The following is a 27,201-nucleotide window of genomic DNA, read 5'->3' on the forward strand; positions in this document are numbered from 1 at the left end:
CACACACACACACACACACACACACACACACACACACACACACAGTCAGAACACGTCCTCACCTGAGCTTCATCACTGATCCTCTACAGTATGAACCCGATCAATACATCATCTAGTGAAAGAGGCTGTGATTGAGTGTTGATCTGAGAGACACTAGTGTGTGTGTGTGTGTGTGTGTGTGTGTGTGTGTGTGTGTGTGTGTGTGTGTGTGTGTGCAGCTCCACATCTCTGTATCTGCTTCAGCTCATGCGCCTCATACACTGAAACACATCCTGCTCTATCATATTTAAAAAGCATTAAGTTATAATTCTTCAGTTATTCTACAAATACTCTCAGTTATTGCTCTAGTTCAGTGTCTGTCCATGAAACGAGAAATGGACTGATCCACACTGGTCAACACTGACAATAATCATAAATGTTTCTTGAGCATCAAATCATCATATTAGAATGATTTCTGAAGGATCATGTGACAGTGAAGACTTGAGTAATGATGCTGAACATTCAGCTTTAAACACAGGAATAAATCACACTTTACTGTATATTCACATAGAGAACAGATGATTTACATCGGAATGATATTTCACTATTTTACTGTATTTTTGATCAAATAAATGCAGCTTTGCTGAGCAGAAGAGACTCTTTCAGATTAAAAATCTTACCGACCCCAAACTGTTGACCGTTAGTGTGTGTTCAGGTGTCTGTCAGAGGCACAGATGTAAACGCAGTGTGTGTGTGTGTGTGTGTTCACCTGTTCTCTCAGCTGCTTCAGGTGTGTATTCAGTAGGACAGCAGGATTGTGAGCTGTCAATTACAGCATCTAACGCAGGTTGTTGTTGTTGTGTGTGTGTGTGTGTGTGTGTGTGTGTGTGTGTGTGTGTGTGTGTGTGTGTGTGTGTGTGTGTGTGTGTGTGTGTGTGTGTGTGTGTGTGTGTGTGTGTGTGTGTGTGTGTGTGTGTGAGAGAGAGAGATCTGACCATCTGCTTCTCTGCTGTTTCTTATGAATATAAATCCTGTCTGATGCATCAAGGGTTGTTTCCTATTTCTTCTAACATGGCCTTCTTGGACGTCCCGGCTCACAAAATTACATTCTAGCAACATTTTTCTAACATTTTTATTAACATTATTGCTGAATGTTCTCTGAACATTCAAAATCTCCAGTTTTTTAAATGTTTTATAAGCATTTCTTCTTGGTTATATGATTGTTTAGGGAACATTCCATTGTATCATTCTTCATACATTATGGGAACATTACATTTATATGATCTTTGAAACAAGTAGCAAAATTTAAAAACTGTTAGATGAATGTCCGACTAAAATATTTCAGGACAAAATGTTCCATGAACAATGTAAGTAATTGTGTAATCCCTGTTCCCAGTTCCATGTTCTCCGTTCCCCTTTCCCCGTTCTCTGTTCACTGTTCTCTGTTCCCTGTACCATCTTTGTACTCTTTTAATTCATTTTATAACTGTATCATATACAGTGGGTACGGAAAGTATTCAGACCCCCTTAAACTCTTTGTTATATTGCAGCCATTTGCTAAAATCATTTAAGTTCATTGTTTTTCCTCATTATTGTACACACAGCACCCCACACTGACAGAAAAACACAGAATTGATGACATTTTTGCAAACTGAAATATCACATGGTCCTAAGTATTCAGACCCTTTACTCAGTATTTAGTAGAAGCACCCTTTTGATCTAATACAGCCATGAGTCTTTTTGGGAAAGATGCAACAAGTTCTTCACACCTGGATTTGGGTATCCTCTGCCATTCCTCCTTGCAGATCCTCTCCAGTTCTGTCAGGTTGGATGGTAAATGTTGGTGGACAGCCATTTTCAGGTCTCTCCAGAGATGCTCAATTGGGTTTAAGTCAGGGCTCTGGCTGGGCCATTCAAGAACAGTCACGGAGTTGTTGTGAAGCCACTCCTTCGTTATTTTAGCTGTGTGCTTAGGGTCATTGTCTTGTTGGAAGGTGAACCTTCGGCCCAGTCTGAGGTCCAGAGCACTCTGGAGAAGGTTTTCGTCCAGGATATCCCTGTACTTGGCCGCATTCATCTTTCCCTCGATTGCAACCAGTCGTCCTGTCCCTGCAGCTGAAAAACACCCCCACAGCATGATGCTGCCACCACCATGCTTCACTGTTGAGACTGTATTGGACAGGTGATGAGCAGTGCCTTGTTTTCTCCACACATACCGCTTAGAATTAAGGCCAAAAAGTTATATCTTGGTTTCATCAGACCAGAGAATCTTATTTATCACCATCTTGGAGTCCTTCAGGTGTGCTTTCATGTGTCTTGCATTGAGGAGAGGCTTCCGTCGGGCCACTCTGCCATAAAGCCCCGACTGGTGGATGGCTGCAGTGATGGTTGACTTACTTCAACTTTCTCCCATCTCCCGACTGCATCTCTGGAGCTCAGCCACAGTGATCTTTGGGTTCTTCTTTACCTCTCTCACCAAGGCTCTTCTCCCCCGATAGCTCAGTTTGGCCGGACGGCCAGCTCTAGGAAGGGTTCTGGTCGTCCCAAACGTCTTCCATTTAAGGATTATGGAGGCCACTGTGCTCTTAGGAACCTTAAGTGCAGCAGAAGTTTTTTTGTAACCTTGGCCACATCTGTGCCTTGCCACAATTCTGTCTCTGAGCTCTTCAGGCAGTTCCTTTGACCTCATGATTCTCATTGGCTCTGACATGCACTGTGAGCTGTAAGGTCTTATATAGACAGGTGTGTGGCTTTCCTAATCAAGTCCACTCAGTATAATCAAACACAGCTGGACTCAAATGAAGGTGTAGAACCATCTCAAGGATGATCAGAAGAAATGGACAGCACCTGAGTTAAATATATGAGTGTCACAGCAAAGGGTCTGAATACTTAGGACCATGTGATATTTCAGTTTGTCTTTTTTTAATAAATGTGCAAAAATGTCAACAATTCTGTGTTTTTCTGTCAATATGGGGTGCTGTGTACACAATAATGAGGGGAAAAAAAATGAACTTAAATGATTTTAGCAAATGGCTGCAATATAACAAAGAGTGAAAAATTTAAGGGGGTCTGAATACTTTCCGTACCCACTGTACCTCTGCTTTTTTATTTTGTGATTATTTTAATTCCTTTCTGTAAAGCACTTTGAATTGCCATAGTGTATGAAATGTGCTATATAAATAAACTTGCCTTGCCTTGTTCCCTGTTCTCTGTTCCCCTTTCCCCTTTCCCCGTTACCTATTATCTGTTCCCTGTTCCCCCTTCCCCGTTCCCCATTCTCTGTTCCCTGTTATCTGTGCCCCGTTCCCCATTCTCTGTTCCCCGTTCTGTGTTATCTGTTCCCCATTACCCGTTCCCCTTTCCCTGTTTCCCAATACCCGTTACCTGTTCCCCGTTCCCCGTTCCCCGTTCTCTGTTCCCCGTTCTCCGTTCCCTGATTCTTGTTACCTGTTCCCTGTTCCCTGTTCCCCGTTCCCCTTCCCCTTTCCCCGTTCTCTGTTCCCCTTTCCCTGTTCCCTGTTCTCTGTTCCCTGTTCTCCGTTCTCCGTTCCCTGATTCTCGTTACCTGTTCCCCGTTCCCCTTTCCCCGTTCTCTGTTCCCCTTTCCCCGTTCTCTGTTCCTCATTCCCTGTTCCCCGTTCTCTGTTCCCTGTTCTCTGTTCCCCGTTCTCCGTTCCCTGATTCTCGTTACCTGTTCCCCGTTCCCCTTTCCCCGTTCCCCTTTCCCCGTTCTCTGTTCCTCATTCCCTGTTCTCTGTTCCCTCTGCCCCATTCCCTGTTCCCCCTTCTCTGTTCTCTGTTCCCCTTTCCCCGTTCTCTGTTCCTCATTCCCTGTTCTCTGTTCCCTCTGCCCCATTCCCTGTTCCCCCTTCTCTGTTCTCTGTTCTCTGTTCCCTGTTCCCCCTTCCCCTTTCCCTGTCCCCCGTTCTCCATTTCCATTCTCATTTTATAACTGTATCATATATCTCTGCTTTTTATTTTGTGATTATTTGAATTCCTTTCTGTAAAGCACTTTGAATTGCCATAGTGTATGAAATGTGCTATATAAATAAACTTGCCTTGCCTTGTTCCCTTTTCTCTGTTCCACCTTTCCCTTTCCCTTTCCCTTTCCCTGTTCCCCGTTACCCCTTCCGCTTTCCTCGTTCTCTGTTCCCTGTTCCCCCTTCCTCTTTCCCCGTTCTCTGTTCCCTGTTCCCCGTTCCCCTTTCCCCGTTCCCAATTCTCCGCTCCCTGTTCTCTGTTCCCTGTTCCCCGTTCCCCTTTCTCCGTTCCCCATTCTCTGTTCCCCGTTCTCTGTTCCCTGTTTCCCATTCTCCGTTCCCCATTCTCTTACCTGTTCCCCGTTCTCTGTTCCCTGATCCCCTTTACCCGTTACTCGTTCCCCGTTCTCTGTTCCTTTTTCCCTGTTCCCCGTTCCTTGTTCCCCGTTCTCTGTTCCATTTTCCCTGTTCTCTGTTCCCCTTTCCCTGTTCTCTGTTCCCCATTCCCTGTTCCTCGTTCTCTGTTCCCCATTCTCTGTTCCGTTATCTGTTCCATTCCCCGTTCCCTGTTCCCCATTCTCCGTTCTCTGTTCCCTGTTCCTCGTTCTCTGTTCCCTTTTCCCTGTTCTCTGTTCCCCGTTCCCTGTTACTCGTTCCCTGTTCTCTGTTCCCCGTTCCCTGTTACTCGTTCCCCGTTCTCTGTTCCCTTTTCCCTGTTCTCTGTTCTCTGTTCCCTGTTCCCTGTTCCCTGTTCCCTGTTACTCGTTCCCTGTTCTCTGTTCCCCGTTCCCTGTTACTCGTTCCCTGTTCTCTGTTCCCCGTTCCCTGTTACTCGTTCCCCGTTCTCTGTTCCCTTTTCCCTGTTCTCTGTTCTCTGTTCTCTGTTCCCTGTTCCCTGTTCCTTGTTCCCCGTTCCCTGTTCCTCGTTCTCTGTTCCCTGTTCCCATTTCTCTGTTCTCTGTTCCCCATTCCCTGTTCTCCACGGTGTTGACTGCACTCTGTGGGTGTGACTCTCGTCGGCTCAGTCGTGTGTGTGTGTGTTCCTGTGTGTTTCTTCTAGCTGAAGGCTACAGAAACCTGATCCAGCAGCAGCTTGTTTCCACAGGCCCGGATCTCACACACGTGGTCTGGTGTTTCTGTGCCTGCAGGAGGTGAAGCTTCTCACACACACCTTCACCCAGGCATGTGTGTTAGACCTGCGGAGGCACGTCACTGAACACACACCACTGCTGTTCAACCTCAGATCAGGCCTTCCTCTCAATGAAACAACACAGTCAATGTGATTTCATCTGCTTCAGACACAAACCTCTGATCCTGGGCTTTCAGATCGAATCGCTCAGCTTTAGTCTCCTCAAAGCACAGATGTTCTCATGGCAAAAATTCTTTGCTTAGGGTTACAAAGGAGTATGAAATACTCTTGCACTGTGATTTACTGTTAGCCAACATCCCGACGGCATCCACGTTTAGATGAATATGTAAATATGTGCTGCAAAATAAACACAACAGAAATGACAGTGGTGAGAGAACAGCAGTCCAGAAAGCATCAGATCATAGAGATGCACTGTAGATATGTTTGACCTCGTGAATGTCTCGTCACGTTTATTCATACAGCACTTTATACAATAGATTGATCTAAAGGCAGCAGCTTTACAGTATTAAACATGATAAACAGTGTCAATGTCTCTTTCAGTTAGAATCACAGCTTGTTACTTCTATAAAGCGGCTCTCAATGTGTTCATGTTCTTACTCGCGTCTGAACAGAAGAAATGAACCAGAGAAGATTTACACCTCAAAGAAGGCGGAGCCTCAGAGTCACACCCACCTATTACATAATTGACACATGAACCAATGGGAGTTCGAAGGTGTCTAGTGACACACAACAACTTTTCGAGAAGGTTCACTTTGACAAGTTGTTTCAAACTCCAAACGAACTTCGTTTTGGCCTGACTTTGTTCGAGATGACGTCACAGCAGTTCATTCTTTGATTTTACTTGACGTATATCAGAGTCTTCAGACTCTAAATGTTCTGCCGAAGGTTTTCAGGTCTTGCAGTTTTCACACGATCCAGCTCTTAATAAGCCGAATCAGCGCTAAAGATGTCTGTCCACTCATGCCTGTTTTTTCACACCACTCGCGGTGATAGTGATTTACTCACCCTCATGTCGTTCCAAACCCATAAGACTTTCGAGCCTCCGAACACAAATGAAGATCTTTTTGATGAAATCTGAGAGATTTCGGTCCTTTACATGCAATCCCACCATTACCGATGATGACACATTGCCATGGCTCAGTGTTTGCTGTATGCAGTGAGCTATCAGAGTCTCTCTGAACGCCTCCAGCTCCACCTGTCTAGATCTGATACAGGACTGATGTGTGTCTGTTGATGCAGCAGCCGATCTTACAGGCTCACAGCAGCGTGTGTGTGTGTGTGTGTGTCAACAGCAGCAGTGTAGCAGATCTAGTCCAACAAACACTGAATACATTAACATTGCCATATTGAATAACAATATTTTGAGAGTTGTGATAATTGAAATAAAAATCAAGTAAGAGTATTTGAGCCAGTAAGAGTCAGATCTGATTTAATCACATTACAAATACAAAATTCTCCTTTTATTTGCAAGGCACAGTTAATGGTCCAGTGTTCAGGGGTGTGCGGTATATATATCGTCTGCCATAATATTGTAACTGTTGTTTTAACAATGTGTAATCTGACATTATCGAGTATATCCCTCACACACACCCAGACAGCGCATGCATACACTATGTGTAGTCTTTCACCAACAGAAATAGTTTGAAACAAAGCCACAGGACTGCAATTGCGTCTCTAAAACACATGTCGGTGTTTAATTACTGAATGAATCAGCTTTTTGAACGAATCGGTCATTAACAGTGGCTTGCTGCCACCTACTGGCAGTTTTAATTTTACATTTAAAGTATCTTGTCATTTTTGTAAATCGTTTCAAATATCAATATTCATCGTTTCATGTTTAAATCATCAAAACGTGATGCATTTGTAATGGCAGGTTATTCATTGATGTCCCTCTGATCTGCATTAAACAGTGTAAATGCATCTAATCCACTTCAGATGCAGCTTCTGTTTCCTCTGCATTGCAAAGATTAATTGTGTTGATACAGATTTAATTTGATTGGTTAAAGCCCTATTGTGTCTTATTATTAGAATTTAATTTATTGATTAAATGTAAGAATTTTACACAAAAGATTATGCATAGGCTACATATAATTAGGTTCGAAAAAAAATCCCAGAAAATATTACGATTTTTTGTCAATATCACACACCCTACATTAGGGTTGTTACATTTGAATGACCTCTTGACCCCAACACATGAGCCACACACACACACACACACACACACACACACACACACGTTTACTCAGCTATCTAAATGAGTACATTCCACAGACTTCTATTGTTTTATACACAGCATGTAAAGACTAATCCTAACCAACACACTAACCCTGACAGAAAACTTGTAACTCTGTAATGTCAACAAAATCAAACATGAATTATGAACCTGGATTTATCCAGTGTTCAGAGTTCAGTTCTGGAAATGTAGGAAATTAGTTCATATTTAATAGGATAATACCTAATTTGCATATTTAAACATAACCCGTGGAGTCTGTGAAGATGTGATAACTCTATTATGCTCAATCTACATGATATTTTTTGTAAAACTACAAGTTTAATTGAATGCAGGAAGATATTGAGTTTTGGGGAGAATATTGTCATCTCATGTCTAAAGGCTATGCAGTTATTCTGAAAGTAATCAAAGACAGGGTTAAAAGATTCGCGAAACGGGGTTGCAGAAAGATTTGAAATCGTTAGTGATTCAATCTGATTCATTCGGACAGTTCACTCACGCACTGAATCATTTACAGCGATTCTTCAAGCCGAAATAGAATCGGGATACTTTATAAGAAACTTTAGAAGATTGAGTGAGCAAAACAGGGACATGTCTCCTGTCGTCCGTCAACGCGTGTGAGCGAGTCTGGACTGCAGGTAAAGAGTGTTTACAACCATCAAAACACCAGAGTTCAGGGAAGCTATAAGACGTTAGCATACATGTTTTTGGTCTTGTTCTGGTGGAACATTAGGAAAGGCAAGGCAAGTTTATATTGCATACACTATGGCAATTCACAGTGCTTTACATAGATAGGAATAAAAATAATCACAAAATAAAAGCAAGGAAAATTAAAACAGTTATTCAAAATGCTTTACATTGAAAGGTCAACCGGGTTTTAACATTATGGGAATATATTAGTAGGCTACCATAGTTTTACACTCAGATATGTCTAAAGCTCTGCCCTTGTGAAGAAGAAGTGCACTTTAGCATACTTCTAAAAACAGGATAGCCTACTTATTATGGAAATAATACAGTGCGGAGTGAGTGTAATGCTTTTGGACACTTAATAGCATGTTACTTGCAGTTAAATTAACATGTACATCTCAAATGTAATTTTAATAATTACTTCTATTGTCTTTGAATGTACTGACAAGCATGGTATATATATAATTTAATGTCATTTCTATTGAAACGTGTGTCACGTTAAAATGATAAAGTTGCAATGAAGTACTTTTAAAATACATTAACTTTAAATGTAATATTGAATAACACAGTAGGCTACAGTTAAAATTATAATCAAGTAATTTACATTAGAAGAAATAAGTGTTCTTCTTTAGATTATTGGACAAAATACTGTTCTGTCATTTTTTATCAAAACATATTTCGCTTAGTTTTTGTGTAGAATGTATTACTTGATTGTGGTACACAACTCGGTAAAGGTTTTGCCTCTTGCTGTGTGAATACCAAAAAAAAAAAAAATCATGGACATGATTCGAAAAGGTTTAATGGTCCTGAAAACAAAAGTCGCTCTTGTATTGTTAGCGCTCACAAATTAGCGCATTTATAAATGAATTTCATCTAGTGGAAGCGTTTGGTACTGCACACAAACAGACTCTCACTGAAAGCTCATTTTTATCAGATATCTATGGATGCTTGTTTCCGCCACAGAGTAAAAAAAAAAAAAAAAAGGTAATTGCGACTTTTTATCTCACAATTCTGACTTTTTTTCTCACAATTGCGAGTTTACATCTCACAATTCTGACTTTTTACCTCAGAATTACGTGATATAAAGTCGCAATTGCGTGTTACAAAGTCAGAATTATGAGATATAAACTCGCAATTGTGAGAAAAAAAAGTCAGAATTATGAGATATAAACTCGCAATTGTGAGAAAAATATACTTGAAATTCGGACTATTTTTCTCTCGCAATTCTGACTTTATAATACGCAATTGGGAGATATAAAGTCAGAATCGCATGATATAAAGTCGCAATTGCGTGTTATAAAGTCAGAATTGTGAGATATAAACTATTCTGAGGTAAAAAAAAAAAAAGTCTTTTTTTTCCCTTAGAATTGGACTTTATATCTCACAATTGTGAGTTTATATATATCGATGTTAAGATGTCAGAATTGCAAGATATAAACTCGCAATTATGTGTTATAAAGTCAGAATTGCGTGATATAAAGTTGCAATTGCGAGAAAAAAGTCAGAATTCTGACTTTATAAAACGCAATTCTGAGAAATAAAGTCAGAATTGCGAGATGTAAACTCGCAATTGTGAGATAAAAAGTCGCAATTATCTTTTAAAATGTTTTATTCTGTGGCGTAAACAAGCTTCCATAGATATCAACCTCAAATTTGGAACACAACTTGTTTAGATTAATGTATTTGAAACATGAACATGTTTTGTAAAAAAGTATTGAAAACGTGGTAATATTTGACCAACACATGTATGTTCAGCTGAACACATGAACGCTCACTGATGGTGCACTAAACCCTAGTCAAATATTACCAAATAGTTGTTTGTTTCTATTACAATGAAATGATTGTATTATATTTTAGTTTGATAATCCTTAATATTTTGTATTTTTAGGGGATTTTATGGTGCTAAATTATATTTAAGTAGTAGTTATAATCTATTTATTCACTTTTTAAGTACCTGAAAATGAAACTGAACTTAACCTGTGGTAAATCTCGAATGTTTTGGAAGTTTTAAAGACGGCACGTGGTACATTCAGCTGATCTGAGGCTCAGTGGTGGTCTCGCTGTGTGCAGATGGAGGAGGGATACGAGCTGGACCTCACCTATGTGACGGAGCGCATCATCGCGGTGTCCTTCCCTCAGGACTGCTTCGAGGAGACGTACCTGCGCAACCTGAGGGACGTCACACGCATGCTCCGCTCCAAACACGCTGACAACTATCTGGTGAACACGCTTTCTGTCTTTCCCTCCGCCGTGTCCCCGAGCATCGGCACGGCCTAGTGTTTCTAACCCTCCCTCGCTGCGTTTCAGGTGATCAACCTGTCGGAGAGAAAGCAGGAGCTCACCAAGATGAACCCGAAGGTAGTGTGGAGCATCCGCTGAATCACACACACACACACACATTCAGGGATCAGCTCCTGAAAGAACCATGTTTTCGCAGTGCAACGAACATTTTAATAATCTAAAGAACCTTGGAAAGTTTCCATGGATGTTAAAGGTTCTTCGTGGAACCAGCGATGCCAGTAGAAAAGCTTTATTTTTAACCTTCATCCTTCCCTCGCACTTTGTAACACATCTTTCCCTTTTTGTCCAGAAAGCTTATTTTATTTCATTTTGATAATACTTTTATTATTTTTTAATGCAAGTTTTTTTATATAAATATTTTTTATTTACCTTTAAATTACTAGATTTGATCAATAAATAATAAATAAATAATAATTTAAGCACATTCCTCACATTCTTTCAACTTAAATTCAAAATAACTCACAATTTCATGCATAACCCTTTTATTTCAGCTCTAAATATCTTACATTGTGTGTCTTTGCCGACCTCTAAATATATAATAAATAATAAGATAAGATGATATTTCATGACTCTAGATGGCCTTATATCTCTTATGGAGTAAGTGAGCTGTTCCTCTGGGTCCTAAAGTCATTTCTCTTCAGTGTGCATCAGATGCACATGTAGATATTATAAAATAATTTTTTGGTGAAGTTTTAGCATTTTTATGTTTTTCTATGTTTACTGAAGCATTCCTCACATTCCCTTCATTCCTAAGGGGGTCAAATTGACCAGCGAGGGAAAGATTTGTTACTTTTTAAAATTTCACAAAACTCCTCGAATCAATTACATTGTTTGTGTGTGTGTATTCGTGGTTCAAGTGTGACTAAAGTTCTAGAGTCTTGGACCCTCTGATGAACACTCAGTTTGTAAAAAAAATGAAAAGATGAGTTTTTGGGTCAAAATGACCAGAGGGAAGGATGAGTGTTAAGAGTGTGTGTGTGTGTGTGTGTGTGTGTGTGTGTGTGTGTCTCCTCAGACGCTGGACACTGGCTGGCCGGACCTCCACGCTCCTCCTCTGGATAAGATCTGCACTGTCTGTAAGGCCATGGAGAACTGGCTGAGCGCTGACCCGCTGCACGTGGTGGTCATTCACTGCAGGGTGAGGCGCCTCTCTCACACACACACACACACACACACAGACGCAGATCAGTGTGTGTGTAACACTTCTCCTCTCTCTGATCCACCAGGGTGGGAAGGGTCGGATCGGAGTCGTCATCTCCTCATTCGTTCACTTCACAGACGTCTCTGCCAGGTACTAGCGCTCTTCACATGCTGTGTGTCACATGATCTCTGCCAGGAGCAAAACACACCAATCCAGTCAGAAAAACACACCTGTCACAGAATCTGCCAACATTTGGATGAGTAAATCAGACGTAGGGCTGGACACTTCATCAAATGTCACTTTACTTCAGCAGCATTTCACCATTTTATCTGAGAAAACTGTCAGATGTCAGAAAACTGTATTTTTTATTATTATTTGATTACACTTGTAAATATTAAATAAATTGTTATTATTATATTTGATTATATTTATTTATAATCAATATTTGTATATTATTATATATTTGATAACCAACGCACAACACATAATTTCTGGAAAACAAAGCACTTCATAGGCATTATTATTGTAAAAAATAAATAAATAGTTAAGTTGGAGTTTTATGAATTCAATTGATTCGACATGATTTTTGGTTATTGAGTTTAATTAAACCAATTAAAAATGGAAAACATGGAATATGGGGAAATAAAATGGAATTTAGAAAATGATTTTTTAATAAATTGCTGTTAAATGATAAACGTTTCGTGATTTCAATCAATTTTAATTACTTTAATTTAATTTAAAGTCCGTAAACGCCGTCTTCAGCGTGTTTGAATAAGCGAGTGTTTCAGTGATCTTCAGTCACAGGTGTAGAGAATCACGCCTTTACTCTGAGCTCTCTCTAGCTGATCTAACTCAGTGGCTTTTATTAATGTGTGTAGTTTGATTGATATGAGTTGGATAAGCCCAGCTGATGTGGATGTTCTGGATGTTCTGGTCCTGACAGTGCAGATCAGGCGCTGGACCGCTTCGCCATGAGGAAGTTCTACGACGACAAGGTTTCTGCGCTGATGACTCCATCTCAGAGGAGGTGATGCCCTTCACACACACACACACACACACACACACACACACACACACACACACACACACACACACACACACACACTATTGCACTGATCTGTTCTGTAATGGTGTTGAAATAATGTTGGGTTACACTTTATTTTAAGGTGTCGTTGTTACAGTGTAATTATATATTTAAGTACTGAGTAATATTAAGCAACTACATGTGCTTACTATAGGGTTAGGGTTTGGTTGAGGGTTAGTTGCATGTAATTATGCATAATTAAATGTTATTACTATGGTAAGCACATGTAGCATATGACTGTAACAAGGACACTGTGAAATAGTGTTACCAAATGTTGCACTTGTTCTGTGAATAATGAAAACTGTTGGTAGTCTTGATGGGCTGGAGAGGAGAACATATAATCTCTTCTTTTTGTGAGTATCATATTTATCATATTTTATGGCTCATATAGTCTGATATAGTGAGAATATGGAGGTAAAACAGCTAAATGTTATTCAGAGGCCCAAACTGAGCAGAAACATGCAGTTTGGTGCAGATATTTATATGAATCTCTGATGCTTGTAAATCAGTGAGATCTTCATAACAGACTACTGACATAAAATGCATATAAATATCAATATCTGCCAATAATATGTCTTAGTAAGATGATATTTAAATGCTTGGTTTTAATATCAAAGCTCTGTAGTTTTATAACATATAATGCATTGTAATACAGTGATGGTTGAGAAATGAGCAGATAAACTTTCCTCAAAAGCCTGATGATCATATTTGATACTCATGATTATTATAATAAATGATGTCTGGATAATCAAGTAAAGCTCAGGCGCTTCAGTCCAGTGGAAATATTACTAACATTATCAAGTCTCATAACTTGAGTTCCCTTTCCGTCGGTCACTCCGACATGCGTAACCGAGACGGTACGTAATTAGATTAGTACTAGTACTTTTTCAAGTTACTAGTAAAGTAATGCATCACTTTTAATATTAAAAACATATATTATAAAATATATTTTTCAAAGAAGTAATGCAAGTTACCTTGTTTTCCCGTTTATTGACTGACAGCTCTCCTGTCCTCATGTTGAGACTAATCGAAGTGCAGAGGTGTGTGTGTGTGTGTGTGTGTGTGTGTGTGTAAACATTATGGTTATTGTAGTTCTAGACTAAATGTGTGCATTTACTCATCTCACTTACACACGAAAAAAAGATTCAGTATTCCTCAAAATGAATATAATGAGTGAATCAGAATACTATGCAAACCTCCAATAATTAAATATGTTAGATAAAAAAAATATTTGTATGCATTTAATATCACTTTATTGACCAATGTACTTTACGTTGACTACTAAAAATGACTTAATGTTTGTAGTTTTTACTGGTGAAGTGTTGAAAGTTGAAAGGTTAGTTTGAGCGGCGCCCTCTACTGTACACGCGTGAATCTGCACTTCTGGTGTTAAAAGGCTTTACATTTGCCCAAAAATATAACTTTTTTTATCATAAAAGGCCCAGACCAGAGGAGAAAAAGTAACGCAAAAATAATGTAATGTATTACTTTTCTTAAAAAGTAACTACGTAACGCAATTAGTTACTTTTTAAGGGAGTAACGCAATATTGCAATGCATTACTTTTCAAAGGAACTTTCCCCAACTCTGCGTGTGTGTAAGTAGACAGGAAGTGTTTTGAGAAGAGCTGTGACACACACACATGATCATGAGCTGTGTGTGCTGGTGTGTGTTCAGGTACGTGTGGATCCTCAACAGTCTCCTGAGCGGCTCCATCAAGATGAACACGTGTCCTCTGTTCCTGCACTGCGTCATCCTTCAGGGCTTCGACCGCGCCGCGGGTCAGTGTGTGTTTACTCGCTCACACAACACCCGTTCACAACATTAACACCCTTATCCTCAACACTTGATTCTCCCAGTAACCCTGTGCTTCTCCTGCAGTGTGTCAGCCGTATGTGAAGGTGTATCAGGCGATGCAGGTGGTGTACGTCTCAGGAATATAGTGAGTTACTCTGAACATCAGCATTACTGCACACACACTGAAACACTGAGCACAGCCCAGACACACACACACACGACACTAAAGTATTGCAGTACACACTGATTTCACAACACAAAACCCACTGAGACCAAAAAACAAGAAGAAACTTGATTATTGAAAGCAGAATTCCAGAAGTCGCAGGGAGTGTCAGTCTACGGCTTTTCACTGTGAATTATAAGACGGTTTGTTGTTTTACACTTCCAGAACCTGTACAATTATAGATTTATTACAGCTTTCCCACTCACTTTTAACCGATTACACTTTTACAGTTTTGCCATTAAAATTACAATCATTTACAGGTTTGATTTAATGACGCTGTCTTATTTTAGTGTCATTGATGTACTATTATAGCTTTTGTTCATATTTTGAATTCAATTTTATTTGAATATTTTCTGTTTCATTTTAATTTTAAACTTTTAGTAATTTTGTTGTGTGTGTTTGTCATATTTATTGTCTATTTAGTTTTAAAGTATGTTTTAATGTTTCAATTGATGTTTATTTTATTTTTAAAATGTATTTTTAGTGCTGTCAAATCGATAAATCGCATCTAACATAAAAGTTTGTGTTTATAACACACACACACACACACACACACACACATATATATATATATATATATATATACATATGATATAAACTCAAACTTTTATGTTCGATGCGATTAATCGTGATTAATCGATTTGACAGCAAAAGACTTGTATAGTTGTATCTTTAGCTAAGGACGATAGCCCTGGTCTGACAGACAGGTATTGACATGTTGTTGGCATGACGTGTAAGATATGATGTTTGATATTTCTCAGCCACATGGGAGCCGGTCACAGAGACAGGATCTGTATAGCACTGGAGCCGGCGCAGATGCTGAAAGGAGACATCATGGTACTGACTAACACCAAACACACATTCACCTTACTATACTGTACGTCTGTCGATAACAGTGAGTAACAGGAAGAGCTCATCAGAGATAGTTTCAAACACTGTCAGAGCTTCAGACGCCTGATAACGGTGATAAAGACTTCCTGTAGACAGGACTTTATGAGTTAGCTGAAGAATAAAGGGATGTTGACACGTGAGCGCATGCAGAGAGTGTGCCTCAGACGAGCCAGAGACTGTGTGTTGCTCACGGCGGCTCTGTCTGCAGGTGAAGGGCTTCCGTCAGAGCAGCCGGTCCGAGAGAGACGTCATGTTCAGGGTTCAGTTCCACACGGGAGCGGTTCAGGCCTACAGCCTCGTGTTTCAGAAGGACGACATGGAGCACGCCAACAAAGGTCAGCGCGGGCCACCTGAAGGTCACCGCACACACCGGTTACACTGCATCACAAGAACACCACACACACAGTGTAATCACCATGGGGACATCTCACAGTCAGACTGGGAGCGGTGAAATATATGATACAGCAATAACCTAACCCAATAGTAGTTGCAAAGTTACTGATAGGTCATAGAATGTCTAAAGATCACCATTAAAATAAACCGTTACCATTAGTTTTTAGCTCTCAATTCAAAGTTTACATGTAAACTCGGAATTGCAAGAAAAAAAATGTCAGAATTGAGATATAAAAAGTCGCATTTACCTTTTTATTTTTGTGGCAAAACCAGCTTCTACAGGATTGTGATATATATATATATAGCCTGAAGGCCTAAAACTGAAGTACAAACATATGAAGCATTCATACAGCGAATATAGGCTATAAATGAATGATATTTTCTCTTTGTCTAAATGTTAAAGCGAGTGTCTTTGTCCTTGGTCTTAACTGAGGTGTTCGGTTCAGTACACGAGCGACAGTATCAGAGGGTTTCCAGATGTTTTCTGCCTGTGTTTCAGCATCTGTCGATGGTCTGATGTTTCTCTTTCAGACGCCAGGTTTCCAGATTATGGCAAAGTGGAGCTAGTGTTCTCTGATGGCCCAGAACCGATTTCAGGTGCGTTTGTAATTTCCTGCTAATCCTAAAGTTGTTGAATGCCAGCGTTTCTCCACATCAGAGCCTGACGGGCTTGTTTGCACTTCATGTCCTGAACAAAACTTGTACTGAATTGATCTGAATGATGACTCTGTTGTCTTCTGTAGAGCTGCTTTACAGCTGTTGTGTGATTGGCAGGTTCAGAGCGCTGGCTGAACGGTCCAGATGTGACGGTCGACTACACCAGCACAGATTCACTCTCTAAATGGGACTCGTATGGAAACATCTGCAGTGAAGGTAGGGAAGATCCGAATGATTATTAGTGAAGGACATTCACTTGAGCTCTGGCTACACAAACACATTAATGTGGTTGAGTGAATGATTCAAGGACCCCTGAAAGAGAGACTTTTATTGAGGGACTGGTCATTTGATATTTATTTAAGCCATTTCTGATACTAGTAATGTTACTGTATGAGCCTTTAGGTCCTGACTGAAGCACATGCTCACTTCCTCCAGCTTTATAGTGCATGTGCAACCGAAGAGGTTTGGTCGACCAAAATATTATTAGTCGTTTAGTTGCAGAAAAAAAACACTCCACAGGAAGTGGCGAAATCCCGCAGGCTGTAACGGACAGATCGATACAAACATTCGCCTATCGTTCATCCTCAAATATGGCTTATCACTTGAAGCATGTAAGTAGTCCGCTCGCTCTAATGCTAACATAGATAAATGTGCGCTGTTATTAGGTTCATATCTGTGTTTGTGTGGAGAGCCACTTACTGCATGGCATTCAGGTGCCGGTGCATCCCTGCATTTAACTTAAAATACTCCGTCATTCAGATAAGTGTAACGCAAACTGTCAATGGTCTACTTTTTATTTATGTAAACTCACAATAACTACAAAACGTTGTACTTTTGTAAAATAATGACGCTTTCTGCCATCTCGCTCTCAGTGAACTTGAGCGCATCACATAAATGAACCGAAACTCAGTGTATACTCGCCTCACAGACATGAGAAATATATCTATAGAAAGCTTGAATTGTCTACTTTTAAATAATATTCTCAGATTATGTAATCCGTATGAACATGCATATAGATGACGGGTTAGCATCATTGACGTAATCTCTGCAGCTGAAAACACAGAAAACATTATCAATAAATTATTAAAACGTGTAAACAGTCTACTTCTGTTTTTTCATAATTATTACGTTTGCCGGCGCTCTGTGGCAACATGTATGCGTGCGTTAGAGCGCTGATTAGGCCATGTTTAGGCAATTAAAGGCTCAATATTATGATTTATGGCTTATTAATATAAATGTGTGATTAGTCGACTAATCGATTAAATGAACGACCACTAGTCGACTAGAAAAGACTTAAGTTGAGGGCAGCCCTATATATACTGTATACTGTACAGCCCTAGCTGCCTCTGAACACTACTTCAGTTTATTGTATTGCATAGTTGGGCAAAACTCAGTCTTTTTCTGTACTGTGGCTGTGCTGTCACACACACACACACACACACACACTAAAACCACCCCAGAAGTCCAGCATGTTTTCCTGACTGCGGTGAGGCTTATGGCAGGACAGAACTCACACCCTTCTTAAACTGGCAGGCACAGGAATAGTTTGGCCACAATCACACAGCTGTTTTGCATGAAACACATTGATGGAAACTAGTTGCAGCACCTTTAATAAAGAGGGCTTGATCAAGCACAAACAGACAGCTGTGCATTCCTGCGGCAAACGCCAGGCCTTGTTTTCACACGCAGACGCCTAAAGCTCACAGGAATTCAGCATCTCGTCCTGAGCTCTGCCTCTGTTAATAAGGGCGAGAGGAAACAGCACTGGCAGACTCATGTCAGAATAGTGTGATTTTAGTGCTGCTTCCTTAGGGAAGTGCACCACTATTGCTCATAGTTAGTGAAGTGATTTGAACAGACCACCAGACCTAGTGTGAATCCCAGTGTGAATCCCAGTGTGAATCCCAGTGTGAATCCCAGTGTGAATCCTAGTGTGAATCCTAGTGTGAATCCCAGTGTGAATCCCAGTGTGAATACCAGTGTGAATCCCAGTGTGAATCCCAGTGTGTTAAGCCTAGTGTGAATCCTAGTGTGAATCCCAGTGTGAATCCCAGTGTGTGAATCCCAGTGTGTGAATCCCAGTGTGAATCCTAGTGTGAATCCTAGTGTGAATCCCAGTGTGAATCCTAGTGTGAATCCCAGTGTGAATGCTAGTGTGAATCCCAGTGTGAATCCCAGTGTGAATTCCAGTGTGAATCCTAGTGTGAATCCTAGTGTGAATCCTAGTGTGAATCCCCGTGTGAATCCCAGTGTGAATCCTAGTGTGAATCCCAGTGTGAATCCCAGTGTGAATCCCAGTGTGAATCCCAGTGTGAATGCTAGTGTCCCAGTGTGAATTCCAGTGTGAATCCCAGTGTGAATCCCAGTGTGAATCCTAGTGTGAATCCTAGTGTGAATCCCAGTGTGAATCCCAGTGTGAATCCCAGTGTGAATGCTAGTGTCCCAGTGTGAATTCCAGTGTGAATCCCAGTGTGAATCCCCGTGTGAATCCCAGTGTGAATCCTAGTGTGAATCCCAGTGTGAATCCTAGTGTGAATCCCAGTGTGAATCCCAGTGTGAATCCTAGTGTGAATCCCAGTGTGAATCCCAGTGTGAATCCTAGTGTGCTTGTTGAGGAGAATGAGCTACTGCATTAATAAGTGATTTCACCCGCTGGACGAGAAAACAGCTGGAAAAACCTCACAATCGCACATTGAAAGAGGAACTCGAGACACATCTACAGACCAGAGGATCAGGAGTGACTCTTTATACCTAGAAACCACACAGAACTGCATAGCAACACCGTGGCAACCACCCACAACAACTGAGCCATAGTGGGGTGAAAAAATGCCAACGCCATGTTTCTCCATAAAATGTTTCTAATGTCTGTTGACTGGTATTGGACTGGTATTGTGACAGACACTATGAGAACGGTAATGAAGCTTTGATACGGTTCAGTCCTGCTTGTTTCGTACAGTGACAGCAGTGTGTTGGTCAGCGCAGTGTGTGTTTAGCTGAACTGGTGTTGACTCACACAGTTGTGATGCTGAGGCTTCGGCAGGAAGAGGGACTGGAATTGTAATTACAGTGTTTTGTTTTCGCTGGCTAATTCGGGCTGCTTCGGATGACAAAACACAAGAAAAACACCATATAACTTCCTCCCACGGCCTCCCTCAAGATGCGTCTGGAAGCCAAGAAATGAATGAATGCACTTCTTTTGCAAACTAAGGCGAAATGCTAGAATGACTCTATCTGAACGTTGCTGAGATGTTTCAGTGAGCACTTTAAAGAATATTCTTGGTTCAATCCCATTAACGTTTGAGTGCTTTAATAAGAATCTGAGCTTGGCATTCCTGCTTTGAAACCTTCTCAGAGTTGCTGAGTTTGCTCTCTTCAGCTGTCAGTGTCTTGTTCTCACACTGATGGACAGTAAAGGTATTTTCTGTTAATGAACACTGATGGAGCTGAACTCACACTGAACCTGGACATTCCTCTACACGTTGAGCACATCTGCTCTCTCAGCAATGAGCGAGGGATCCAGGCTCTGTTAATTGAAGGCCTGGATGATCTGTTAGTTGTGGAAAAAGTCTGCTTTCATCTTCGGATTGAAGAACTGCTCTGCTTAGTCATTTCTCATCTCAGCTTTAAAGGACAGCCTCATGTTTCAGGCCCTTTGAGTGACGTCTGATTTATGAACCAATCAATGTTGTGAACCGATTCTTTCCAATGATCCGCTGCAATGTAAGGAATGACTGACTGTAGTAAAACAAAACTCAAGGTAGCTATTGGACGGCATATCGGTGCCTGCATATTTTACTATAGCCATACTTATAACCAAAAGTTATAAGTATGGTTATAACAATATATTTTATTAGTTTATATAATGTTAATATAGCAGTCTCCTTGATCAAAGTAATGATAACCACTATAATAATACAGGTGGTACAATAGAAAGTTGCCTGTCCATAAAACAAGGCCAGTACTCGTACAATATATTGACAGAAACTCTGATAAAACATCTAATATAATATTAATAAATATTAGTGTTCAATGTTGCTTACAAAAAAAATGAAAAAATACCCAGAAATTTTGAATGAACTGCATATAACACATCCTCAGCCCCGCCCTCTTCTCTCATGCCCCGCCCCCTGTCCTTACATTCAATATATGGAAGAATAGCCCCACCCGCTTCTCTCATGCCCCGCCCCCTGTCCTTACGTTTCATCTCCAAATATGAAAGAGCAGCCCCACCCTCTTCTTTCATGCCCCGCCCCCTGTCCTTTCATTCCATGTCCATATATGGAAGAACAGCCCCACCCTCTTCTCTCATGCCCCGCCCCGTCATGACATTCCATCTCCATATATGGAAGAGCAGCCCGCCCTCTTCGCTCATGCTCCGCCCCCTTTCATGACATTCCATCTCCATAAATGGAAGAGCAGCCCTGCCCTCTTCTATCATGCCCCGCCCCTGTCCTTACATTCCATCCCCATATATGGAAGAACAGCCCCACCCTCTTCTCTCATGCCCCGCCCCGTCATGACATTCCATCTCCATAAATGGAAGAGCAGCCCGCCCTCTTCGCTCATGCTCCGCCCCCTGTCATTTACATCCCATCTCCATATATGGAAGAACAGCCCCGCCCTCTTCTATCATGCCCCGCCCCTGTCCTTACATTCCATCCCCATATATGGAAGAACAAATGTAGTTTGCATTTCATGCCACTATGGAGCTGTTTACACCTGGCCACTTCATGTGTTTTCTGTGATGGGCTAGCTATCTGATTGTGAAAAGACCAGGTGTAAATGCCCTCCGAAACGCATTCGAGACGGATTTAAATCAGATCGCTCAAACCAATTTCAGGAGGAGGTCTGAGACGCATTCCAGACGAAACTGGACACGTGTAAATGCATCTGGTTGTTGAAACCACATATGTACATTTTACTCCTCCCAACAATGCCTCAAAATAAATGTGTGAGAGCGTGTTTTAGGCTATATGTCATGTTATAGCCAGATATGACGGCGCTACTGCAACATGCATCACCGCAGCTGATCATCTATTCATTAAGCCAACGCGCAAACTATCGCAAATCAGAGTGAAAGTAAGTCGCAGACGCTTAACACACAATCATCTTCATTAAAAGTAAAGAAACGAAATGATCTTACCAGTGCTGTTGCCGCTCTCTCTCCTATTGCGGTCTTTGATCTTGAAATTAGCTGATGATCAATCAAATGCAGCTCATATCTGTTGCTTTCGGTGACGTGAACTCCATTAAATCTGCATATAGCGCGGGAATTGAAGATCGAATTTATATCCGTTTTGCGAAAACACATTTATGTGACCAGGAGTAAATGGAATCTTTTTGATAAATCAGATAGATATATGATCTGTAAAAACGCATGAAGTGACCAGGTATAAACAGGCCCTAAGTGCATGAGCAGTGTGAGATGTCTTGCTTGTTTCCTTGTTGAGTGAGGTGTGTTTGTCCCCCCCCAGCGGGTCCGATCCTGGAGCGACTGGTGAAGCGTGACGTCAGCAGAGGCTCCACCCCCTCGGGAGCCCCGCGGAGCCCGGACCACACGCTCTCGGCCAGCACCGACTCCGGCCTCTCCAGCGCCCCCGACTGCTGGCCCCCCACCCCGGGGCCCCGAGCGCCTCAGCCCAGCCGGCAGGAGCGGGTGGAGCTCAAGCGGCTGCTCAGCGGCTTCGGCCTGGACGAGGCGAGCCGAGCCCCTCCGCAGAACCACCTGAACGGGCGCCCGCGGCCCAAGGAGCGCGAGACCGACATCCTGGACGACGAAGTCCTGAGCTCGCGGCACGACCTGCACAGCGCGGACAGCCTGGGCACGCTCTCCTCGTCCTACCACAAGAGCAGCCAGAACTCGCTGCTGTCGGACGGCTTCGGCAGCCCCGGGCGTACGGAGGAGACGCACACGGGAGCCATGGAGGAGTACGAGCGGAGAGTCGCTCACAGAGGCGCTTCCCTCCCCGCCGGCTCTCCGGGCCCCAGGCACCCGTTCCCACACGGGGGATATTCCACACAGACTTGGGTCCATCAGCAGCAGCTGGTCACGGCACAGCAGTACCTGTACCTGCCAGAGGAGGATGCCGGCGAGCAGCGCTTCCACAGCCACACGCAGGAGCTCCTGCCCAAACACACCGGTCAGCACACGCAGCTTTCTCTCATTACAGTTATGCTTTGGTTTAAACCTTTTCACAAAAGCGTCAAGGCCCCCTGAATATTTTGTTGAATGGATAACATGCAGTATATCAAAAGAAAGAACAGAGCCTCTGCTTTTAAACAAAAAACCTGTTTTATTCTTGCGTCATGCACTCTGTTTTTTTATCATCACTTAAATGTGGGTAAGTTTCATAAAAAAGCAACATTTTGAGCAAAAATTCAACAGCAAGAACTCAACTCAACAGCTTTACATGGGATAGTATTAAGACAAAACCTGCCAACACATAAAGACTAAAACACTGGATAACAAGAAGGTAACAAGGTACAGGTGAGACTAATTCATTGTCATAGTAACAAACAATAGTAACTATGGAAACAAAGGCAGATAGGAACTAAATGCAGGGAGAGAACACAGGCACAGCAAGACAAAAGAATATCAAAATAACTGTCCAAGTACTCTAAACACAGGGAATCTTGACAGTTACTTAATGCAGGTCAATATAATAACTTTGGGGCTTTTTACAACTTAATTTCGCCTTAAACTTAAATTAGCTGTAATACAAAAGTAAGGTTTCCATTCAAAATAAAACTAAAAACATTTTGTTTGATTTAGTTTACTTACTATAAGCAAAGACAACTTCGAAAGACGTTAAAGTCCCCCTGTGGTGAGCTTTTAATGTTGTTTATATGTCTATGGCCCAGCCCTATTCGGACGGGACACGTTTAACATGGAGAGGTGGGGTAAAGTAATAATTACCAGAGCTTCTCTGTGATTTTAGTCCCGTCTGAATGCGCATCTCAGTGATCATCTCGGACAATGTCAGTAAAGATTACAGCGACTTTTACCTTCAGTAAAAAGGTCTGGAAAAATGACCTCAGGTAATACTAATCTCGTACGAATAGACCCGCTGTAAATATGGACGTAAATATTCCGTCATTTCCTGTTTAAAAGTAGTTTTCTGCGGTTTCTCAAGTATGGAGACGCTTGAAAAAGCATTCAGTTGTGTTCTAGACGCTGGGACGAGTCTGTGGCAAAACTCAAGTGATTTCCACACACCATTCAGATCAGAAAGAAGATCGACAGCACTTGTTAGAGGCACAAAACATCGGACATAACTGTTTTATATATATATATATAAATATAGGTTATATGTGTTTGCGCACGTGATATCAGGAAGCAACGTAATACACACATAATGACAGGAGGGTGACGGGGTGTGTAAATCGAGTTACTCTCCCACTTCTGCTAGTTTTACTGAGATATCTTACCCCGTGCGAATTGGCCATTATTATTACAGACGTCCTGTGGTAAAATTACACTCCATCTCCCCTTGTAAAATTAATCCTGTCCGAATAGGGCTTATGGGGTGTTTTTAATATTCTTTAAGACAAACCATGTGTAAATTCATAAGTCGACACCATTGCTGAGTATTTTCTCCTTAAAGGGATACTCCACTTTAAAATGAAAATTCTGTCATCATATACTCACCCTCATGTTGTTTCAAACCTGAATGAATTTCTTTCTTCTGCTGAGCAGAAAGGAAGATATTTAGAATAATGTGATATTCTTCTAAATATCTTCCTTTCTGTTCAGCAGAAGAAAGAAATTCATTCAGGTTTGAAACAACATGAGGGTGAGTATATGATGACAGAATTTTCATTTTAAAGTGGAGTATCCCTTTAAAACTGCAGTGAACCAAAGACAGTCTCAAACACACGCTTTGAAATCGCTGGTGTTTCTGACGTCACAAACTACCTTGTAACCAATCAGATCAACGTGTGATCGTCAACCAGTGGATCTCTGAGCTGAGTGAGTGAGTGGAGGCGGGGCTCATTTGCATATTCATAGAACCGCGCATACTAAATGAGGCAAGGGTGTCGAGTTACATTCAAGATATTTTAAGGTATGACAGATTTTTTTTCCCCAAGGAAAATATTTAAAGATGTCATTTTGGTGATCAAAGATGAGTTTTAAGGGATTAAATGAATGACTACAGGGCGACTTTAATGTTTCTTGTGATCTCAAGAAAAAACCCGCAATAATTTCTGCAGTCAGTAAAGCTGCCAGTATCTGTTGTGCACATCAAGCTAAAATACTATTTAAAGTCAGTTGATTCTTTTCCTTTTTTCTATGGGGAGTGTTAATTTGCTCTTAGACAAACTGAACAAAACCGGTTTAAAACCATGATTTTGTATTAGACCAGTATAAATGACGGTCATGTGGCTGTTTTCAGAGCAGAAAGAGCCCGCGGTGAGGCATGAAACCCCTCGGATCCAGGAGCCGGACCACAAACATGACGAGGAGTTCAGCTCACTCACGCTGGACATCGACAACTCCATTCACCAGCTCAACCAGCTCATTCTGGACCTGGACCCCAGCTTCGTGCCCATCTCCACCAAACCCAGCACAGCCCCAGGGGACGCGCAGAAGGACAGCGAGAGGAGTCGGCACATGGGTAAGATCATGATCAGACATGCTCAGCATGAGGTTATGTGGTTCCTCTCAGCATGAGGTCCAGTAACGGCCTTTTCAGGGGTTTGACCTGGAAACCTTTGAGTTGCAGCTCAGATCTGCATCAACAGAGTGTGACACAAACAAGCACAGAATAATTCATATTCATCTGGTCATTAGCATAAAATAAGCCTGAAAGAGTTATCGGGAACATGAAGCAGAAGTCTTGCATTAATAAATACAATGATTTTGAATCTGTGTGAAGAAGTGTCGCTGTTCCTGTGCTGTCAGTCATCTTCACATCTACTGTGATGTGTGTATCCAGCTGTTGACCCACAGTATTACAGATGTGCTCAGGTTAGCCGGTTAGCAAACGCTCCGCTTCCACCCGGTGTTAAGATGCGTCTTTGTTGGTCGGATCACAAGAGGACGACAGGTGTAAGCGGGTCTAAAACGTTTTGAGCTTGTCCACTTTCACCTCTTCCAGAGGTAGTAGAAACTCATTCATTGCTTTCGTAGTGTAAACGCTCATGTGGTCGAGTGTGTTCAAACAGACACTAAAAGGCTGTCTTCTCTCCGCCTAATGCGGAAACATTATGGGAATCGCGCTAGATGAGAAACGTCCCAAGCACAATGTTCTCTCAGCATTCCTGATTTCTAATGCCGAGTTCACAGACAGGTTTTGTGAGATCGCCGACAAATGCCCGAAATCAAAGGCAAAAGGCACGCTGAACATCTGAAGCTGTCGGCGATTCACAATCCTGCTGTGTGAATGTGTCCTGACTGAAAACTACATCGGCGATGACCGACAGCCAATGAGAGAGCAATACAGGACAGCGGGGAGTTCGGAGAGGAGTTAAAGACCAGGGCCCGGTTTCCCAAAGCGTTCTTATCTCTAAGTAGTTCTTAACCTGTTCCTTAACCTCTCTCTTAACCTTATGGGACGGTTCCCGAAACGTTCGTACGCTAAGTATATCTTCTGTAAGTCACACTTTCGTAAGGTTGGTCTGGACCACTCTTAGCTTTACCTTATCACTGTTGCAGGTCTATATGAATATAATTCTGAAGTTTTAATACACCCAGACAGTATTCAATTAGGCTAAATCAAGTGTTTTCATGCAAAGAATAAAATTGTCATTACACTGATTGTTGTTAGATTTTTAATTATATTATTATACAATATTATTAATTGAATTAAAACGCTCTTTTAAAGGCCAGTGAAAGCATAGGCTACTGTCAGTTAAGTCCTATTCGGACGCTAATATTGTTTCTCATGGGCTCGTCCGGTATTTTAAACATTTACAGGGGTGAGCCGGTGATTTTAGTGCCGTCCGAATCCATAATATCAGTGTTTTTCTCACCCAACCCGCGTAAAAATCCCTGGCCAAATTAGTACCTTCTGTTTTTTGACAATCAGGTCGTGTGGTGATTTAATTTCCGTCTGAATCCACATCTCTGAGTTTACAAGAAGAGATTCAAAATTCACGGTTTAAATCCTTTTTGAACACTGCCGAGCACCGTACGCAAGATGTACACTTTTATTACTGAAAGGCTGGAAAGTATTTACAAGAACAATATTTCATCGCAGCTCCACCTCAGCGAACACAAATGGGAAAGAGAAGAAAGCACGTAAATTTTTGAAAAGGTTATTGTGGCAGCAATATATGATACAATTTTAAAATATGTAGGCTAGGCTATTATAGGCTATTATAGTTTGGATTATTTTTTATAATATCCAATAATCATAATAAATTGCAATTTCAACTATTTCTGAAGTGCTTCATTTATAAAGATCACCGCTTTCTCACATAAACAGCCCCTGCACGAGAGAATAATTGATTCTCCAGCCATCGATATCAAACAATTCAGTACTATCGCCACGGACAGCGCCGGGTAACGTCGCACGTAAGAAGGTATATCTTAAGCAGCTTCCTAAGGTATGGTTCGGGGAACACACTTAGGAACATAAACACCTTTGGTAAGATATATCTTTCGAGCTCTCTTAGCGCGCTAAGAGTGAGCGTTATCGGGAAACCGGGCCCAGAATATCAGTATTTTAATAGATATATTTACAATTAT

At 41.4% G+C, this 27,201-nt stretch overlaps 1 protein-coding gene across 2 annotated transcripts in view; it reads left to right on the forward strand.

Annotated features, from left to right (window-relative positions):
• tns3 (tensin 3) overlaps nucleotides 1-27,201 on the forward strand; it is a 59,183-nt gene that overhangs the window by 8,217 nt on the left and 23,765 nt on the right. For both annotated transcript variants that reach the window (XM_084410853.1, XM_084410854.1), the window contains exons 2-14: nucleotides 10,097-10,246; nucleotides 10,334-10,384; nucleotides 11,343-11,465; nucleotides 11,554-11,618; nucleotides 12,412-12,495; nucleotides 14,228-14,331; nucleotides 14,432-14,492; nucleotides 15,332-15,407; nucleotides 15,670-15,796; nucleotides 16,386-16,451; nucleotides 16,629-16,727; nucleotides 21,986-22,651; nucleotides 24,905-25,126. In XM_084410853.1, the coding sequence (XP_084266979.1) occupies nucleotides 10,097-10,246; nucleotides 10,334-10,384; nucleotides 11,343-11,465; nucleotides 11,554-11,618; nucleotides 12,412-12,495; nucleotides 14,228-14,331; nucleotides 14,432-14,492; nucleotides 15,332-15,407; nucleotides 15,670-15,796; nucleotides 16,386-16,451; nucleotides 16,629-16,727; nucleotides 21,986-22,651; nucleotides 24,905-25,126 (1,894 nt within the window). The remainder of the gene's footprint in view (nucleotides 1-10,096; nucleotides 10,247-10,333; nucleotides 10,385-11,342; nucleotides 11,466-11,553; nucleotides 11,619-12,411; nucleotides 12,496-14,227; nucleotides 14,332-14,431; nucleotides 14,493-15,331; nucleotides 15,408-15,669; nucleotides 15,797-16,385; nucleotides 16,452-16,628; nucleotides 16,728-21,985; nucleotides 22,652-24,904; nucleotides 25,127-27,201) is intronic.

The sequence above is a fragment of the Rutilus rutilus genome (genome assembly GCF_951802725.1).
Source record: "Rutilus rutilus genome assembly, chromosome: 6".
Lineage (NCBI taxonomy): Eukaryota > Metazoa > Chordata > Actinopteri > Cypriniformes > Leuciscidae > Rutilus > Rutilus rutilus.